General features: G+C 44.6%; 1 protein-coding gene across 16 annotated transcripts in view; it reads left to right on the forward strand.

Moving 5' to 3' along the window:
• The window catches only part of NRXN3 (neurexin 3), a 1449735-nt gene that overhangs the window by 452151 nt on the left and 976657 nt on the right, over positions 1-20927 (forward strand). For all 16 annotated transcript variants that reach the window (XR_012655819.1, XR_012655820.1, XM_075065588.1 and 13 more), the window contains 2 exons: positions 3329-3767; positions 8516-8899. Coding sequence is in view for 14 of the 16 variants with exons in the window: in XM_075065588.1 (XP_074921689.1) it covers positions 3329-3767; positions 8516-8899 (823 nt within the window). In the remaining 2 variants the exon portion in view is untranslated. The remainder of the gene's footprint in view (positions 1-3328; positions 3768-8515; positions 8900-20927) is intronic.

Raw genomic sequence — 20927 nt, forward strand, 5'->3', positions numbered from 1 at the left:
AATATACTAAAGTCTCCTTCTTATTGTTCTTAATTCTACTGATCATAGTTTTTGCCTTGTGGCCTTTAGCTTCCCTTATCAATTTTTTACAATTCCTAGCTTCTGATTTGTATAAATGACTATCAGTGTCCCTTCATTGTATTTGAATGACTTGTGGTCCCAGGGCCCTATAGTGCTGCTTCATTAAGTACCAAAGGGATAAGCAGAGATGACATTTGTTGGGACTGGGCATAGTTCCCATGTCCTCATGGAATCAGAGCTGTGTGAACTAGCAAAACCAGTATCTCGGCTCTACAGCAGCCTTTTTGTTCTTGTAACAAAACTTTATGCTTTTCTTGTTGTGTTGCCCTGTTGAATAATGTAATTGAGTCCCATTTCTTTTGATCTTTTCCATAATTCCTCTTAATCAGGCAAATTATGTTTATGGCTAAAGTATCATTGTCAGGAGATCTGTGTTCTGTGACCTTGGGCAAGTTACCCTCTCTCTTACTCAGATTCTCTGTCTCTAAAGCTGATAATGATGCTCACTTTATGGGTCCAAGAGGTGGAAGGCACTAGAGAATGGGACATCATTACTATGATTAAATGAGAAGAGGACAGGTGAAGCTAGTTATTTATGGCCACATGTTCAGAGACACCAGAAAATTTGGTGAGATGCGTGAGGATTGAGATCTCATAAGGGCAACCTGGAGATAGGAGTCTCATTCTCAAATTGGGAGGATTTCTGTGTTTTCTGGACTCAGCATCCTGACACATTCTGATGTGACAGTATTTTGTTTCTTACAGATTATTTACACAGGAAAAATACTAGGTCACTGGCCCAGATCCTCTGATCTGGCGAAGCAACACTTAACACAGTCCAAGGAGTTGGAACAAAAGTGGGATCAAGGCATCTTTCTGTCCCTCAGCCCTGGAAGAGACTTAGGCCAGTTTTCCCTTTAGTGCAATTTAGAGCAGCCTCAGGGTTGCTCTGTTATGTGACTGATAGCAGCCTCCCAGGGTATTCTGCCAGCCCAGGAACACCAAAGAGCAGGGCAATCTGGCCATGCCCTCTCTTATCTACAGATCTCACCACTTGCCAGGATGGGGCCAAGAGTGGTTGACTTAAAGCCAGCTCTGTGAGCTTCACACCACTTTGGGAATCCACGGTGGAAGCCAAATCCTAAACTGGTGAGTTAAACCATGATTCCATCCAGTCTGGGCTGCCAGACTGGCAAAAACAGGATTGAGCAGGACTGAGAATATGGTCTTTTTTGCGTGGTACTTTATAATGTAGAAAGGGGTCTGGGAGTTTGTTTTGTTTTTAAACCCTGTTCCTATGTTTGTTTTTTACATTAGAAATATCAGGAAAGTTGTTTCATTTTGCTGAAGTACTCTTTGGAGGTCAAAAGTGTTGTGAATCTTCCACAAAAGAGTTTTTCTCATAAGTGTTTGCCTGGAGTTAATTTTACACACACACACACACACGCGCGCGCACACACAGACACACACACATCCCTTTTCAAACAATTTGACTAAAAATCCTTGCCCCCTCACATAGTTTGAGTTTCACTCTCCTTTCACTTGATGTTCTACCTCTACTAGTTCTCTAGTTGTCTGTAGAATCTTTGAGGAAAAGCAGGAGTACTTGTGGCACCTTAGAGACTAACAAATTTATTTCAGCATAAGCTTTCGTGGGATACAGCTCACTTCTTTGGAGGAAAAACAGTGCATGAATTTCTAAGGTGAAAGAAAATCTGAGTCGTTCCCCATTTAAACAAAAGCTAACCAAACAAAACAGCCCTTTCAGTCATGGAATCATAGAGTTAGAAGAAACCACAAGGGTCATCTTGTCTAACCTCAAGTCCTTCCATGTATCTCACAAAGAAATAAAAATGGTCATAAATAGTTGTATTTGCCTTTTGAAGTGGAAGCAAGTGTCACTTTTGTGTCATAAAGTTGGTGCATAAAATGTGTTTTTAGCAGGTTTATAGAGAGTTGACATTAGAAATAAGGTTTTGGTCTCCACTGTCCTATGTCCCAATGACACACAGCCAGTCTACAGAAATGACAAGAGAGCACAGAAGTTGTAACACAATCATCAAATTCAAGGTTTAGAGATGGCATCATCTAAGGATATATTTTATCTGTAAACTTTTAACAAATAAATTCTATTCCCCTTTTGGATATTAATTCATCAATATTTGTAAAGAACTTTGAAGGTGCAGAGTGCTATAATTAGGAAAAGTGTAAGGAAGTGACCAACATGTATGTGTCACTACTGCCCTCTACTGGATGGAATCAGAACTACCTGACTGTGTCATAGGTACTTAAAAACTATTTTCCATCAAGTGTCTCTTTTAGCTCAAGAGGTAGGGGTTTGTTCTCTTGGAGCAGGAGGATCTGAGCTGTATCTTGAATGCCATTATGAAGCTCCGAGAGGGTACTGTGTGAAGCCTAGTGAAAGCTGTGAAGTTCTAAGTGGGTACAGATTTCTCCTTCTTTTTTTAATTATTCCTGGTTTATCTACTTTAGAATTTTATCAACCCGTCCCTCCTACTGTTATCCTTTTACATTTGCTGCAGATTGATCTCCCTGATATCATAAGCCAATGTGGCTTTCCTCTGTTTCCTCTGTTATGTCTGTTTGGTTCTGGAAATAGGGGTCTCTAGTTTACTTGAGCTCCCCCCCAGCTGGATGTCAGCCTCTGGGATAGCAAAACAAAACTATTGTAAGGTTTTATGACGGACGGTGTTTTAAGATTTCTTGGTGAGAGAAAAGTTAGGGCTAGTTTTGTTTGTTTGCTTTTGTGAGGGGAGCTTATGGCTGTTTAGGATCCACGATACACTCACCAATATTTCCTAGCGACTGTAACTGAAATTTTAGCACTCCAACTCCAATGTTTAACTGATCTTACTAAAGAAACAGCAGTCGTGGTACAGATTTTCATACAGAGCTTGTGTATGTGAATACTAAGGGTACACTCTGTCGTGTGTTTTATAGAGAGGTCTATATAAATGAAGCATCATGGTTCCAGCCACAGACTGTATATTATCTACTAGATCCTCAATGGCAGCATATCTGTGGTGGGGTCATGGTGCTCCCTGACCTCCAGTAAATGTTCTCTTCTGCTGTTCTGATCCTTGATATTTATAGCGCACCAATTGTTGTTTCAAGGCACCATCCTAGCTCTGTCCTCCCTCTCTGTCACCATGTGAGATTCTCCCAAGGTCTCATCCACACTCCCAAAAACATTTTTGAGTTCTTCTCTCCCATGCCTGGTAGGAATTGGGAGGCATTTGTATTGGTTGCAGAATTGATGCATGGTGTATATCTTTGTCTCGGACAGGTTGTTTATAAGAATAATGACATCCGTCTGGAGCTGTCTCGCTTGGCGAGGATCAGTGACACCAAGATGAAGATCTACGGGGAGGTGAAATTCACATGTGAGAATGTGGCCACGCTGGATCCCATCAGCTTTGAGACGCCAGAGGCCTATATCAGCCTGCCTAAGTGGAATACCAAGCGGATGGGCTCCATCTCCTTCGACTTCCGCACCACTGAGCCCAATGGCCTCATCCTCTTCACCCATGGCAAGCCCCAGGAGAGGAAAGATGCCAGGAGCCAAAAGAACACCAAGGTAGACTTCTTTGCAGTTGAGCTGCTAGATGGGAACCTCTACTTGCTGCTTGATATGGGCTCCGGCACCATCAAGGTGAAAGCCACCCAGAAGAAAGCCAATGATGGAGAGTGGTATCATGTGGATATCCAGCGAGATGGCAGATCAGGTAGGAGGATAAAATATTAAATAGGTTCATCTCTCCTCTGGTGGGGGAGCATAAAATCCTGGTCCTTTAAAATTCTTGCTCCTAGAAGGGAGTAGCTTTCTTGCAAGAACTCAGTGTTACTTAAAGAAATCACCTAGCAGAATAGGAGGCATTTCAGAGGGCCAGCAGTGTATGAAGTGTTCAACGTGAGCTTTAGAATAGCCCCACAGAAGAAGCCTTTATAAGCAGCCCTTCAGCATCTTACTCTATTTAATCTGCACCTAGTTCAGTAATCACCTACATCATCACAGTGGTCACTTTTGGTGGGCCAAGCCTTGAGGTCAAGTGCATAATGAATTTTATTACTTGTTTTTTATTCCAACTAACTCCCATTTACTTCACTGGGAATAAGTGCTGAGTAGAAACTGAGTAAGAACTTCACGATCTGACCCAATATTATCACCCTATCCTGGGTCTATGTAGGACCTGGGGAGACTAAATAACACAATTAACAGGGAGAAACTTCCAAACTAGTGGAAAATTTGTTGGGACAAGGGAGAGAGAGGAGTTGCCAATCTCTGCCCTGTTCTCTTATTTCCTTTGATGCTGTTGCAGATCACTGTTTGAATAAGGATTCTTCCTTTATTCCTAGCTAGGCTTTCCCTTTCCAAAGTGTTTCTTAGAGTGAAAGTCCTTCTCTTAGTCTTTCTATATCTGGTTGAGTCCTCTTTGCTGCTTCTCACTTTTAGAATTTCAACTAACAGAATATATATTTTTAATATTATGCCTGTCACCATATTATCTAGGCTCCAAAGGTATTTTCTTTGTTTATGATGTTGTAGAGCAAGCTAACACATACTCATGGTTGTGCTCCAGAATAAATTAGGAAGTGAAATAATCATATCTACAATTTGATCCTTGTCAGTATGTGAACAGTTGGACTTGAACTTCTCCTAGATCATCAGGAGCTGAATATCTGGCCATATGTTGCTGTAAAGGAAATTTTGCCTACATTTGCAGTTAGGTCTAGGATTTGACCTGTGATCTCCATAATATAAATGTCCTAGATTTGTGCTTCTTGGGGCTTGCAACAGAGTGTTTTCAGCAGAGCGAATATGCTTCCCCTGATTTTTCTAAAGAGCTGACTTTTAGGGACCACTGCACAGCCTCTCTCTTTATGCAGGCCTTTGTCTGAAGAGCTGGTCGTTTCTGTGATAGTTTAAAGGAGTTTCTCTGCGTTTGACATTGAGCCCATCTAGGCTGTAATGTATGTAATTTGATTCCATTAGCACGTAGCGACCTCGACAGGAGCATTTTACAAATGAAGATGTAAATAAATAAATGATTTCTGTAGATTTGCTAGAATCTAATTAACTTGAAAGGATAAACTCAATTAGTAGCATTCATTACTGCCTACAGTTTTGCTTGCTCACATGGAGCATACCTGGTCTTTGGACAAAGAATTCCAGAATAAGAAGAAAAAGATGAAAAAGCAAAGTCCTGGCTGAAACAGCTTGTTAAAACCCAACCTGAGAGGGGCACATTTTGGTGCATTATGATAGCTGAGATTGACATTACCCCTAGGAGAAGTCACCTGAGCTCCCCAAGGAGGCAGACTGCAGGATTGACATGTTTGTTGCTCGGCAGAAAGGTTTATTGATTGCCTGAAACCTGATCATAGATAACAGACTTCAAATTAAATATGCTTTGTTGAACAACAGTGAACAGATTTGTTCTTTTCTTTTTTTAACTGAATTTTGTGCTAGTGAAAAGTGTTGGATTGAGTACCCTACCCTCTAATGTCCTTTCTGAAAAGGTAATATGAGCACCAGCACTGAGAGTTCCCCCATGTCACCCATGTGTGCGTTGACCCATTCAGGCCCTCAGGGGCCTCTGCTACGGATAAGAAGGGAATTCAGTCTCCATGGTTTGTTCAGTCCCTGACTTTTCTGCTGATTGCCAACAAGAATTCCAACTAGGTCCTGTGTTTTTTGTGATGTGGACATCCTTCTGTTAGAAACTGGACTGAGAAATAACAGACTGGTTTCACATAGGTCATCCAATAACTGTTAGACTTTAATAACTGAAAACTGGGTTTTGATCTGGGCTAGAGTTGAGCCAGTGAACTGGACATTCTGTGTATCATTCGTAAGGTACCCTGTCCTCATTAGATTCTTTCCTTTCTTCCAGTTCTCCCAAGGAGTTAAAAGCTTTGAGCTCTGCTGAGCTAAGCAGAATCACCTGTAAAGGTCCAAGTTCTCACTACCACTAGATATTAGAGTAGGAAAGAGGCTGCTGGGAAGCAGGGCAGTTATCCTGCTTACATAACCTCTGGCATCTCCAGTCCCCTTTGACTCTGCATGTGCTTCAGTCGGTGCTGGCTGCCAATACAACCAAAGCTATATTTTCACTGTATGCTGACAAGAGCTGACTGCTTGGACTTGGACTTCCAGCATCCACTCCCATATCTTGTAGCCTTTCTATCCCCAGGGCAGCGTCCTACCAGTAATGTCCGTGAAATCTGTCACCATTTCTAGCTGGGAAATGCTGCACATCATTACAAGAGAACATTTTTGGCCGATTCTGAGCTACAGAGCACATGTTATCCCATCCCTGCTGACTCTGAAAGCCTTACTGACAGACCGGATGTCTGGTTGCATCAAAGTACGGTTTCCAATACTGGCTTTGCCTTCACTGGTTGCTGCCTGTTTGGGCCCTCCCACTCACTTACCCAGGCCCCCCAGCTGAGGCCCTTGAGGGGTTAGAAATGAGGCAGAAGAGCCTTCTGATTTCTGAGGCAGAGGTTTGTTCTGTCTTTCCAGAATTGTAGATGTTAGAGATGGAAAAGATCTACTAGCTCATCTAGTCCCTTCTTCCTAGGGCCAGTGCTGGATTGGTCCCTCCAGTGGTTTTTCCAGTCTGGTCTTAAAAGTTCCATGTAAGATGTCTTCTGTCACTTTCATGTTCTAGAGCCTAATGCAGCTCACAGTCAAGAAGCTTAGCCTATTACTCAGCCTAGATACATACGTCCTTTCAAATTTCATCCTCTTCTTCCTTGCTTTACACCTTTAACCTTGGTATTTCCTCTCCTTCCTTGGTGTTTTCACCTTTTCAGTATTTGCAAACTCTGTTATGTCTCCCCCTCTGTGGCCGATTGGCCAGTCTAGAGAGGTTTCATCTGATTTTTTAACCTTTCTCCGTAAGTCAGACTCTCCAGCCCCTTGATAATTTCTGTTACCCTTCTCTTGACTCTCTCCATCTTTTTGGTAATACAATATATTGTCCACAACATGAACACAACCTTCCAAGTGCAGTGGCAGCAGAGCCAGATGGAGAGGGACTGTGACCTTGCAGCTCTGTGATGTGCTGCCTTTGCATATATAGCCATATTGTGTCACATCTCTGCTCTTTCCATATAAAGGGGAAAATGTCTGTGGTGCTGCAATTTATTTACACAACGTAGTTCATCAAACAACCCTAGTTCTCTCTGAGCCTTTAATTTGTAACACCTCTATTGCCTCAAACACTCTGCTGCCTCTGACATTATCCCTAAGTTATACAGAACATCACACATGTGAAATGCCCTGTTTGCATTCTGCTCTCTGTTCAAGAAGATGCGTATTACAGCTTAAGGGGGGGAAAGACATACATACGTGACTGCATTTTCTCACAGCAAACTCTATTAACCAAACTTCCTTCCCCATCCTAGGGATGTAGGATAAAGAATGCAGTGATCTGAAATTAATCCTAAAGCACAGACAGTCCCTTCTGGGGACATAGAGTATCTTAATGACACATGGTGATTTAGAGGTAGATGAAAAAAGTTACTGATTCTTAGTTCAAAGAGGACTGGTATCCCTATCTCAAAAACAACTGAAGTCCTGAATGAGGAGCGGTGTGATCTAGTAGATTGCACTGAACTGGCCTGTCAGAGACCTGGGTTCTGCTTTTATCTCTGCCACAGACCCATTGGATGACCTTGTTTTGGTCTCTACAGTTTTCTCTTTTCCCCTTCCACCCGTTGTCTGCTTGATTGTAAACTCTTCATGGCAGGCACTGCCTCTTAAAATATGTATGTACAGTGCCTTGCACAATGGGACTGTCATCTTGCTTGAAGCCTAGAAGCAACTATAATACAAATAATAAGAACTCTGCTTTTTGGAGTTCACCTTTACCTCTCTGTGTCTCCATTTTCCCATCTGTGAAATGGGAACAATGGTACCTTCTTTGTAAAATATGTTGAGGTCTGCTAATGAATAACTTTATAGAAGGGCTATGTATTAGTAGTAGTAGTATTTATTTCAATCCTATATAGTCCCAGAGCCTTCTAATTCCAGCTGCACGTTATGTGATTTCCTGTCGTGCAGAGTGAATTCCATTGAATTCCTGGGTTTTTGTTCCTTTTTTAAAAAAGAAAGATCCTCTCTTCCTGCAAGACAGGAGGAGAATTAAGACCATGGTATTGAATATGTGTATTATTGTAGCACCTAAAGTCCTTAATCAGGATTGGGACTACATGATGCTCTGTGCTGTAGAGGCACAGATGAACACAGAGTCCCTGCCTTGAAGAGTTTAGAGCCTGTGGCTAGGGGGAAGAGGTGGGGAGGGGCAGCATAGGACAAACGTTCTCTGTCAGTGTTGTGTTTTACTGGGGATCTTCCATCGCCTCAACTGAGATTTCACCTGCATTCAAATACTGTAGGAGCTGCCCTAGACCTGGGCTGTCAGAGGAGCTGTAGGCTGATGTTTCCTTTTCCTTCTTGCCCCAGGTACCATATCAGTGAACAGCAGGCGCACCCCATTCACTGCCAGTGGGGAGAGTGAAATCTTGGACCTGGAAGGGGATATGTACCTAGGTGGGCTACCTGAGAACCGGGCAGGCCTCATCCTCCCCACAGAGCTCTGGACAGCCATGCTGAACTATGGTTATGTAGGCTGCATCCGGGATCTGTTCATTGATGGACGGAGCAAGAACATCCGGCAGCTGGCAGAGGTGCAGAACGCTGCCGGGGTCAAATCCTCCTGCACCCGTCTCAGCACCAAGCAGTGCGACAGTTACCCATGTAAGAACAATGCTCTCTGCAAGGACGGCTGGAACCGCTTCATCTGCGACTGCACTGGCACTGGCTACTGGGGCAAAACATGTGAGCGGGGTAAGTCAAGTGTGCTTTGAAATCATGCTTACCAAACTGGGCGTGTGTAGGAGCTCAGTAGGGACAAGACTGTGCTACTCCTGGATTTAAAGTTGGGTTATTACGATGGTGCCCCCAAGCTCCAAGGACTCTTCTCCTCACTTTGATGGCTCAGTGGGATCCGAGTCTCTCCCATCCAATGGTCCTCACCACCCTGAGTACAAAGGAAACTCCATTCCCATTTGATAGTGCCAATCCCTACTCCAATTACCAGGGAGCCTTCCATCTAAGATATATTCCCCCTCACTCTCTGCCCAAAGGACCAGTTAATCTTATTGTCTTCTGAGTTGATGATACCCTAGGGAGTGGGGATCCTTCCTCTCAGTTCTGAGGTCTCTTTTCCCCAAGTTCCGTGTCTCTCCCTCTCTGAGTTCTGTCTTTCATCTGTTGGGGCACAAAATGTGGCTGTGTGTGATGAGTTCCAGGTGGCTTGTTGGTAGCAGTCCCAGGTGCAGGCAGGGGCCTGCTGGTCCTTTTGCTTTAGCACAGGCTTAGTTGAAAGACAAGGTACCCCCATCTGTCTCTCTCTCCTTCGTCAGCCTGCATTGATGGCTGAGTTACTGGTAGAGCCACCCAATTGGGTACTGTAGTGCTGTATTAATTTAGATGGAATAAATGGACCCAGAGAGTTAAAGGTGTTAACATGACTCAGTCACTGTCCAACATTAAGCACTGTTAAACAAGGCTCAGGGTTTGGTCTACAGAGACCTCAGCCTGCTTTGTACCGTGGCAAACACACCTTTAAACATCTGTTTAACTTTTTATTTAAGATACACAGAGAAGAGGGGAAAGGATTTAAAATATTTGACGTGTAAAGTATCCCTTGTTCCCTTTCACTTTAACTGTAGAGCGTTTTTAGAAGGAAACCCCACTTATTTGACTGTCTCTTTGATGGTAATTGTTCTTTTTGGGGGAAAGAGAAAAAGATAGTTGAGATGAACTGTTGTTATTACTGTTGTAGTTAAGTCCGAGCCCATTTCTTCAAAGACAAAACAAGACAAACAAGAGGGAAGAAAAACCTGGGAAAGATAGAAAATGCAGTTTCTGTCACTGATGTTGACTCTCACTTGCAACCTCACTGCTGGAAAAACACAGGAACAGCACATGGTCTTATTAGCCACCTAGCAAACATGTAGCACTGTCGGACTGTTTAGGACAGTGCATTTAGCTGCCTCTTTCTGATCACAGGCTTACAGCAGTGATGCAGAAAATACAGTCTTGGCTGGCCAAACCAGACTCTAATTAGACAGAATGCAAAGGAAAAGGGATAAGACAGAGGAGAAGTATGGTAGTGAAGGGAAAGAACACAGGAGGGAGAGACAAAGTCTCTCATCCCAGGTGGTGGTTGAGATTCAACTGAAGCTAGTGGAGATAGCAGTGTCATGTGGATCCCTTTCTCTGGTGTGGTCTGGTCAGGACATCTCTCAGGATTAGATGAAAGTCCGGGATCCCAGGAGACAGTAGGGGTGGCCGCCATGATGGTGAAGCTTCTCCTTCCCCTTCTCTGATCTTCCAGGGAGCCAGCATTGTGCTTGCTTCCATTCCTTCACCAATTTCCCCTTTAAAGTCTCTCTGATGTTAAGGACTCCAAAAAAGAATCAGGGGGAAATAGCTCATCCCCTCATTATTTTGTCCACTAGTTAGACCTAATTTTTGATACACCAATTTTGATTGATTGATTTCTGGTCCCTCATTTTTCTTATTTACCAGACATGATCTCAACACAGTGCTTGAATTGTATCAGGAGGCCTTTTTGTTTGGACTAATTCAGTCCTGCCTCCCTGTTGCACCTTTTCCAGTCAACATTTGTTGTCATAGGTTATTGAGACACTTTATAAACTTTCTCACAGTTCTGCAGGTGACCTCACAATTAGAGTAAATTTTTAGGCCCAGTTATCACAACACTAGTGACAACAGTAGTGTATAGCCCATAAAAGCTTATGCCCAAATAAATGTTTTAGTCTCTAAGGTGCCACAAGTACTCCTCGTTCTTTGTGCTGATACAGACTAACATGGCTACCACTCTGAAACTAGTGACAAGGTGCCTCCAAACTCACCTTTGCCAAGGGCAAATCTGTAGGAGACAGTCAGTAATTTCTCAAGTACAACGAATGTCACTGCATCTTCTTCTCATTGTTGCTAGTTCTGTCTGATCATTTAAAGGCATCTGATTGGGGATATATGAGGCACAATTATTGCCAGTGCAGGCAGCCAAGACACATCCATTCTAGGCCAAATGAGACAGAGCTTAGCAAATAAAAGACATTTGATCTATACACTGTTCAAATCCCAGACGGTTCCATTAATTGTTTTTGCCCCTATAGTGTGCCCAGTGCCGTGCTCAGAATAAGCTGGCTGAGTGAAAAAAAAATTGATGGCAGTAGGCCCATTTTCTTTGTTAAGTGGAACTTCTCTTTGGTAATGTTACTTTTTATTGAGATCAATTTCTCAGTAATATTTGGCTATTAGGACTCGAGTGTGACTGAAATGCATTTGCTGAAACACAGCTATGGATTGTTGGCAGAATCGTAGAGGTTTCATCCGCTTTGCCCTCCTGGCCCTGCACCTCGTAGTACAGTCTAGTGATTGGACCACATGTCTGGGGATCAGGAGTCTTGGGTTCAGTTCCCAGCACAGTCATGGATGTCCTGTGTAACCTTGGGAAAGTCACTTCCCTTGCTGTGCCTTAATTTTCCTATCTTTATTGGAGATAATGATAGGAATCACCTGCAGTGAAGGTTGTGGGGATGAATTAGATACTGTGTGTAAAGCACTGTACAGTCCTGGGGCTTTGCAGGAGGAGAAGGATTTTTTTTTAACAGGAACTCATTGTAGATCAGGGATCTCAAACTCAAATCACCATGAGGGCCACATAAGGAGTAGTACATTGGCCTGAGGGCCGCATCACTGACACCTTTTCATACGAAGATACAAAAGCACGCCCTGCCCTTGGCCCCACCCCCATTCCACCCCTTCCATGAGGCCCTGCCCTACCATGCCTCTTCCCACCGCTTCCCTGCCCCCATTCCAACCCCTTCCCCACAGTCCGTGCCCCTGCCCTGACTTTCCTCTGCCTCCTCCCCTGAGCATGCGGCTCCCTGCTCCTCCCCCTCCCTTCTGGAAAATGCTAAGCGTGGCCAAACAGCTGTTTGGCAGCAGGAAGTGCCCGGAGGTAGGCAGAGGAGCAGGGACGCAGCACGCTGGGGAGGAGGGGAGGCGGGGAGTGAGGGGAGCTTGTTGGCTGCAGGAAATAACTCTGGGAGGGCAGGGAGCTTGGCGGGCTGCAGTAAATAACTCAGCCCGTGGGCCACATGTTTGAGACCCCTGCTGTAGATCAATAGAATTGTCCCTGCAGGGCAGCTGGGATTTTTAGGCTTTAGAAGTGCACGATTTATTCTTAATGGTACAGCTTCCAAGGCCAGCACTACACAGTTTGGTGCCCAGCCTCACCCTGGCTTCTGCTGGTGTTCCTAGTGCTGCACGTGTGCTCTTAAAGGAACGGGTGTCTCAAAGTCACCCTGTTTGGCTGGGCCCCGAAAAATTCAGCACCCTAGGCAGTCATGTATATCATCTATGCATAATGTCAGTCCTGAAGCTTCTCCCATACACTTTACCAGGTTAGATGACTACAAAAATGGGTTTTCTGAACAGGGGTTTGAGAATTCTCCTGACCCATCTACATCTGAGTGCATACTGCCATTTTGAGTGGTGCTGCGTCAGGGAAGCACCACACCATAAATTCATTGCTTCCTTATACAGTGTGTGGTAGGATCAAACTCTGACTTTCTGCTTGTCCTTACTTTTTATTTGTGGCAATGTGTTATACCCTGACCAACACTGTGATAAAACTCACAGGACATTCCTGATTCCACAAGTCCCTGTCATGAGCCTGGCTTGCAGGAGTTCAGAATCCAGAGCTACCTATAGGCATCAAATCTATAGTTGGGTGAAATGTGTGTAATGACATCCAGAGCCAGGCAAATTTGGGCCAGGATAAATGAATGAATGGAATGCATGTGTAGTGCCGTGGAAACATGAAGTTCTCAGTAATATTGTTGATTGTATCTCCTAGAGGCTCTCTAAGGGTCATAAATCTTTTGGTGAGCATGGGTCTGGGGATAAATTGCAGAAATGTGAGCTTCGGGGGACCTGAAGTTTGGAAATGCAGTAATGGTTATAAATGGAAACAGTGCAGGTCATGTTGGTTTCAACCCCAAATCTTGCAGAAGTTGTCTGTTTCGACTGAGTTTTAATTCGCAGCTCAAGGTGAAGCTCAAGGGAAGGGATCGCACAGAGACTGGAACTGAAAAACTGCTCACACAACAGAGCCCTGCAGGCTGAATCATGTTGTGATGTCTCCATATTATCTGTATCATGAGGTCTCCTCACATACTGACAGAACTGCTTGAGCTCAGGATGTGGCATCATGACGCAACGATTTTGCCTGCATGACAAACAGAAATAGACACTGCCGATACATGACTAACTTTTATGCCCTGACACCCAAAGGTGACTGTAAATCCAGCTGTCAGTTGGCCTGTGGCTCAAGCACTGTGGAGGGCAATGTTGCTACCCTCCCTACTGAGCACAGGAAATGGGGAGCTGCCTCAGGGTTGGAGTGAACAGGAGATATAGGACAGCGAAGGCAAAATGTAGCCAGGGCAGGACTGGGCTTTAAATAAATGACTAGCATCAACTGCTGACAGTGGATGGCAGAATTTGAAACATGCGCTTGGGAAGAACAACCTGACTCGCTTTAGTCAGTCTTTAGTCCTGGGGAGAGGGAAGGGAGTGTAACAAAATTCAGTTGGCTTCACTGCTGCAGGGGGTTGAAAATTAGACAAAAGCACTTTCAGGCCCAAAGTGCCACAGCTGTTGAAGGTAAAGAAAGATCCTCCAGGGATAGGTGCTGGGATCGTATACAGGAATTAGACTTAGAAATGACAAAGACCTATTCTGTTCTAGCGTGTCTGTCATCCAGGGCACGATACTCCTGTGTTCAGCAACTCCAGTAAAGAGTATGGGGTAAAGGCTGATAGCTAGATTGGGTTGGTCCCTATAATATGGTATATTGTTCCACATGCAATATGCTGGTGAACTAGCCAAATGAAAACAGAAGAGTCCTGTCTGAGGACCAAATCCTAAAGATTTTTCACAGGTAAAACTTCTATCAGAATCATTTGTGACTGAAACAGCTCAGTTTTACTTGAGGACCTCAGAGTTTGACTGTAAATTGGGTCAAGATAAAGCAGTTTGGATAAACAAGAACCAACCTCAGCCTTCATGTTGAACTTGAACTGACAGAGGTCTGAGATCATGTTTCAATGTGGGTTTTCAGTGTGATTCATTTTAGTTAAGGTCTCACGCATCTGAGTTTTCTATTTTCCATCAGAAATATCACAACACCCAGGGAAAGGCTGTACTTGTGATATTCTCAAACTAGCCCAAACCACTGTGGTAGTCCTGGAAATCATGTTCAAGAAGTACCGTTCTCATGAGTCCTGTGGAGTGAAGGGATTGCAATAAGCATTTGAACTTTTGGATGAATCTCGGAACCTTTAGAGCAGGGGTAGCAACCTATGGCACTGGTGCTGCCTTCGGCACGCAAGCTGATTTTCAGTGGCACTCACACTGTCCGGGTCCTGGCCACCAGTCCGAGGGCCTCTACATTTTAAATTAATTTTAAATGAAGCTTTTTAAACATTTTAAAAACCATATTTACTTTACATACATACAAGAGTTTAGTTATATATTATAGACATATAGAAAGAGACCTTCTAAAAACTTTAAAATGTATGACTGGCACGCGAAACCTTAAATTAGAGTGAATTAATGAAGATTTGGCACACCACGTCTGAAAGGTTGCCGACCCCTGCTCTAGAGATTCAGCAGTCATTAGCAGAGAGGAAGGAGGACCCAACAGTTAGAGTACTAGCTTAAGCAGTGGGAGCACTGGTTTAATTCCTGCTCCACCAATGAAAACCTATGACCTTGGGCAAGACACTTAGTCTGTTTTGTGATGGGGCAAGGCCAGATGGCTACAGTAAAGTACTGAGAAACAGGTATATTAGCCCCAGGCTAAACAGATCCCTAGTACCCTGGTAACCAAATGGCAGTTGCTCCAGGTTACTCAAGGCACCTGGAGCCAATTAAGACCTTTCTAGAAGGCAGTAGAGATAGCTACTTTAATTAGAACACCTGCAGCCAATCAAGGCAGGCTAATCAGGGCACCTGGGTTTAAAAAGGAGCTCACTCCAGTCAGGCAGGGAGGAGCCAGAGAGAAGGAGCGGCGCGTGTGTGAGGAGTGGGAGCAAGAAGCAGGAGCTGAGAGTGAGAGAGGGTACTGCTGGAGGATTGGACAAGGTTATCAGACACCAGGGGAAGTCCTTGGGTGAGGATAAAACGGTGTTTGGAGGAGCCATGGGGGGTAGCCGGGAGTTGTAGCGGTCATGCAGCTGTGTACAGGACACTATTAGACAGCTTGCGATCCACAGGCCCCGTGGGCTGGGAACCGAGTAGAGGGCGGGCCCGGGTTCCCCCCAAACCTCCCAACTCCTGATCAGACACAGGAGGAGCTGACCCAGACTGTGGGTTCCGCAAGAGGGGAAGATCACTGAGGTGAAAAAAATCTGCCAATAAGCGCAGGGCCCACCAAGGTAGAGGAGGAACTTTGTCACAGTGCCTCACATCCCAGTTTGTTAAGTAGGGATAATAGCTGGTCTCCACCTCACAGGGGTGTTGTGAGGATAAATCTATTAAAGTTAGCTAGATACTCAGATACTGTGGGGGCCATGCAAGTACCTATGTACCTCCCACCTGAGCTTGGATAACCTCTATTAGGTACTAATTAATCATTAATTGGTTACCTGGGACACCCAGTTACTTCCAGATGGGCCTTCATAAGGCAGTCACTGGCAGACTCCTCAGAAAGGGGCCATTGCCCTGTGACACTACTCAATCCCTGGCTGAGGCAGAGTCACAAAGGGGTGCTCAGTTGGTTTATCAACGTGATAACATGCCTCTTGATGCTAGGTGTGAATTTCTGTTGTGATGAAGTATGCTGTATGTACTGTAGGAGCTGGAGGCATCTGTCCTTGCTCTGGCGGAAGAGGCAGACTGGAGTTTGACAGTGCCACACACCTCAGCTTCCACAGTGAGGAGTGTGGCATAAACACCTAGAGACATAGAAACTAGAACCATCGCAAAAGGAAGGATCCTGTGAGGTGCTGAATGCCACTTCCAAGGTGCTGAGCACTCCTAAATTCCCTTGACCTGCAGGATTGGGACCCTTTTGTCAGAGTAGCCTTACAGCTTCTAACACACAGTAACAAAAGAGGAGGTTTTATCCTTAGTACGAGGTTACTGAGAGCTGGGATTCAGTGTTGCAAATCCAGTGCTTAGCATGCCTTGGGCATGTTGCTGTACCTCCGAGTCAGCTTCAAAATCATGTTTATACAGAGTGAGTGAATGCAAATAAAGAGAGGAGGGAGGGAAAGAGCAGGGGGGCAAAGGATACAGGAATTCCTAATCAGAACAAGACTTTGAGTGAAGTCTTGTGTGTGTAGCTGGGGGAGGTGTGTGGCCCACCAGAGCTCTGCTCCACCCTATTTGAAGCTGCAGAGAGTATATACAGCCAAAGGCAGGATTTAGTGAAGCCAAACAGACTAGTCCAGTGAAAGACTATTTCTGACCTCCTTGAGAGGAAGAGCAGATGTCAGGAGTGGGGTGGGGATTTTGGTGATGCAGGGCTGGTCACTGAGCACGGTGAACATCCAAGGTTTGGGCCAAAGCTCTCTAAGGTTTGGGGTCTCAGGACAGAGCAGTAGTGGAGGATGTGCCCTTGGGTAACCTCTGGTCTTTTTGATATCCATATGCTACAGGGGTAGTTGTAGCACCACGTTCTAGTGCAGCTTCTCTCTCTCGGTTCCAAACACTTTTGTCTTTATGGGTGGGTATTTTAATTTCCTTTATTTCAAACCACCTAATAGCCCAAGCAAACTCTTCCCCAAACCTCCTGTCATCAGTGCCAGGCCTGCTTGTGGATCTGTTTCTCCTGCGTGACACCGGAGGAGACAGCTAAAGCGGACTCAAGGAACTCCTCAGATTAGAAGGATAGCATATTTCCTCCCATTCCATGTGAAATGACTTTTTACCCCCAACCCCAAATGTCTGTCACAGCTGAAAGAATAAAAGCCCTAAGGGAAGCCCTGTGTGGAATGGGTGGATGGGCTGGAGCAAACATATCAGTGATGGAAGAGGAGAGGTGAGTGGGCTGGGTGGGGCGGGTGCAGTTGAAAGAGGAGGAGGGTTAGTATGGGATGGACTGGTGCAGACACATGAAAACTTGTTTCATTTGCTGTGTCATTCAGTTTCTAATTTGTTAAGAGTTTGACATCAGTTGTAACACTAGGTGAACACAATTTTTATATTAGCTGGGCTGAGAATGCACTAGGGATGGAAGCAGAGATCTATCTTATGGAGAATGAGGCACTTCTCCATTCTGATAGGAGAGCACCTTTCTCAGCCTTCAAACTTTTCTAAAAACAAAACCTTGGCATTAGAGGAGAGCCGGGAATGTGCATTGTATTCAGATTAGCCAAATTCTCTGGCTGCAGTAAAAATGCCACCACCTCAGAGCAGTGCAGCCCATTACTGTTGTCACTCAGAAAGCTCTCTGCATTCCTTTCCTCCCACCTGCACCCAGTGAGGGGCATAATGTAGAACAAAGTCCCCAAAACAGAATAATAGAGCCAGCAGATGACAATGAGGAGGCGGGATTCATCTCTTTGTCCTTTTGGCTTAGACAACACTCTGACTTCTTTCTCTTGATTGGGCATTTATTCTCTAATAAATGTATGCTAATCAAATGAAAGCCTAACACCAATATCAATTTAGGACTGAAATAAGGGGCATTGAGATTTGGATTGTAATCCTTTGATATCAAGTGGTAGGCACTGGCATAAGCGTACTCAGAGTACAACATTCCAGGTGGACCCTGAAATCCTGTTCCAGCTCTTCTCCGCCTCCCAGGAGCTGCACCCAAAGTGTGTTCCACATTAAGATAGAAATCCAGTTCCAGTTCTTCTCCTACCCAGAGCTGCACTCAGGGTCCATTCCAGGGGGGCCTGCCGTTCCAGTTCTCCTCCCTGGGATTGTAGTCTTTTCCTGTTTTGCTTTGCTCATGACTTGGTGATTAGCCCCGGGACAACCAAGGGTTCATTACCTGCATGTCTGTGTGCTGCTTGTGAATGGCAGTACACCTGCTGCTGGTTATGCGGATGTTAAACATAGGGCTACAGCTTCCGCTTTATTATCTTTATTGCAACACTTCCGAAAAGCAGTTTAATGACAACGCACATCTGCCCATTTTGTATGCAATAAACTGAAATGCTGTAAAATTACAGGTAATAAGAAGTACAACGAAATCATTTACAGCGTGGAGTAAGTATTGCAGCCCTTGCTCTGTCTCCAGCATAGCTAGAATGAAGGATCTTTTTTCAGTGCTGGTTGACTCAACACACATTTTGAGGTTTGTTTGGGACAAAACTTCAAATGTTTCAATGATTATGCAGACTGTCCAAACCTCTTGGGTTTGCGGATTTGGGCTGAAATCTTCTGAGAACAGGTTTTTCTCATCAGATTTCTGTTAAGAGTCGGCTTCTAGAGGTGCTGGGGATACCATGAGAACAGTTTTTTTAGTATTTTTAATCTCAGCTGAAGCCTGGATGTACAAAGATACCAGGTAAGTTAAAATAACTGAGAATGTGTGTGTGATAGAATCACAGATATCAGATACGGAAAAGTCTTAGTTCAGGCCTGTTTGGTCATGCCGCTGCTAATGCATTACTTCTCCAAATGTGATAAAAGTGTTCACTTTGAGTGTTGGGAGAAGATTCAGGTCAGTTCTTTTCACCCACACTGGTTTGTCCACCCCAATAGCTAAGGTTGCAATCATTATTAGTTAAGGGCCCTTGGCTTTTGTAAGGGGAATTGGGTGAAGGGGATTTCATTTGCCTGTCCTGGTTACGCTCATCACTTCTCCATCATCTTCTTGAATCTGTGTGTAATACACTAGTAGTACATGTGATTATGTATCCCTCTAGTGGCTGGTCCAGGCAACCAATAACATTTTGCTACTGACAGCAAAGGGAGTCCTTTAGATTAAGCCTGTGGTTTTGGTGCACAGGGTCCTGTGTTCTATCCCTGTTGATGACTGTGGTGCCTGTCTGTACGTGGTCATAACTTGTTACTAATATAATGGCTTCCTGTCTCCTACTATATAAAGTTCAAGGCTCTCCTCTCTATTGAGGCCTACTTGTATTTCAGACTTGAGATCCCATCCCACTCCTTGAGCTCTGCTCAAGGGCTACTCCTGACTGCTTCCTTTGTCTATTCCCACTCCATGATATCTTCCTTGCTAACGTATAAGCATCCCCCAGCTCGTCTGCCTCTCTGATCTGCTGCATCCAGCTCCTGAAAGCACAGTTCAGACAATGAGTGAGTTTTGAAGGGAATAGAAACAACGCGGGGAAACTGAGGCCAGTGGATATCCCAGAGCTCCATAATCACACTGAGGTTACCCCCCCCCCCCAAAATGGTATGAGTCTGTAGACTGCACAGGTCCATGTACCCAGCCAAAGGACTCTCAGGTTGTCTGCTGTTTCCAAGACAAGTGAATGCAATTGTTGCCCTGTAACCCCTTTGATATCTTTCCCTGTGGAAAGAATGTGTATGGCTAATTCCCAGGCTGGGCTGATTATATCTTTTTGGGGGAGATCATTTCATTGTCATTAGGATGCTGAACTTTCACAACTAGGTGTCTCATTGATGTGTGACTGTCCCCAACAATATCTGCTGAGAAAATCTAAGACTGTATGAAACTCAAATGAATTTCCCTCTATGTTTTATTAGAGAAAGTCTGAGATGGTTATGATTTCTCTCTCTCTCCTCCTGGGTCTCTCATCTCCTTCCCCATCACACACCTTGGTGTTTAAAAGTGATATTTTATACAGCTGAATTCCTGTCTTGAGAACCGGATGGGGAAAATCTGTATCTTTATCTCAGCTGGATGCGTTTATCCGCACTATGCAGAAGAAAATAATACCTTCCATGTTCCCCTATCTGTCTCCAAGCCTCTTTCCTGAGGGCTTTGTTTCTGGGCATGGTGCTGCTCAGTGGATAATGTCTAGTCATGATGAAAATCTTTTCAATCCAAATATCCATCCAGAAGCTGCCTGCCTGTGAGTACATGACTGTTACCAGGCTCCCCTATTGTGGAGTCCCAGTATAAGAAACTGGATAATCCCAGACTGCATCAGACCTGTACTACTGTCAACTCCTGACCAGGGAGCATAACAGAGGCGGGAGACATTACATGGGGTCAGGGGGAGAGAGAGCTGGGATTGGTGCTTTCTGATGTTTTCCACATTTGTTCATAGAAGACTCTGCTGCTTTTGACTCAACAGTGCAATACTGTATTTATTTACTTACTGATTTATAAGTGGCAGCCAAGACCTAAGCAACTGGATGCTTCTCATTAATACAAACCCCACAAAATGTAGACCTAAAAAGACCATATAAAACTCACCATATCCTGCTACTCAAATGGCCTGGAGATCAGTGAAGAATTTAGGTTAGCTGATATGTCTTTGCCCTGAAGCACACTGCACTGGGGCTCTTGTGGGACCTACAGAGGGGATAGGTACCAGTGGTGTGGGCTATATACTGAGAACACACTACTATCGTTCACAGAGGCATTAGCACCAGGAACCACAAGATATGGTGACCCCGTGCTTACAACTCCCATAGTGGGACAACCCTTCCATAACTGGCCCCAAGCCATGTCTGCTTTTGTAGATTATAACCAGCTCCTTGATTGGCATTGGAAGTGTGTGTGTGCTCATAATGGCTCAGCTCACTTAAGAGCCATTCAGCACTAGCTGAAGAATGACACATTGTGGTAACCGGTCTTTGTGGTTACTTAGACTTG

This window comes from Chelonoidis abingdonii, chromosome 4 (genome assembly GCF_003597395.2).
Source record: "Chelonoidis abingdonii isolate Lonesome George chromosome 4, CheloAbing_2.0, whole genome shotgun sequence".
Taxonomy (NCBI): Eukaryota; Metazoa; Chordata; order Testudines; family Testudinidae; genus Chelonoidis; species Chelonoidis abingdonii.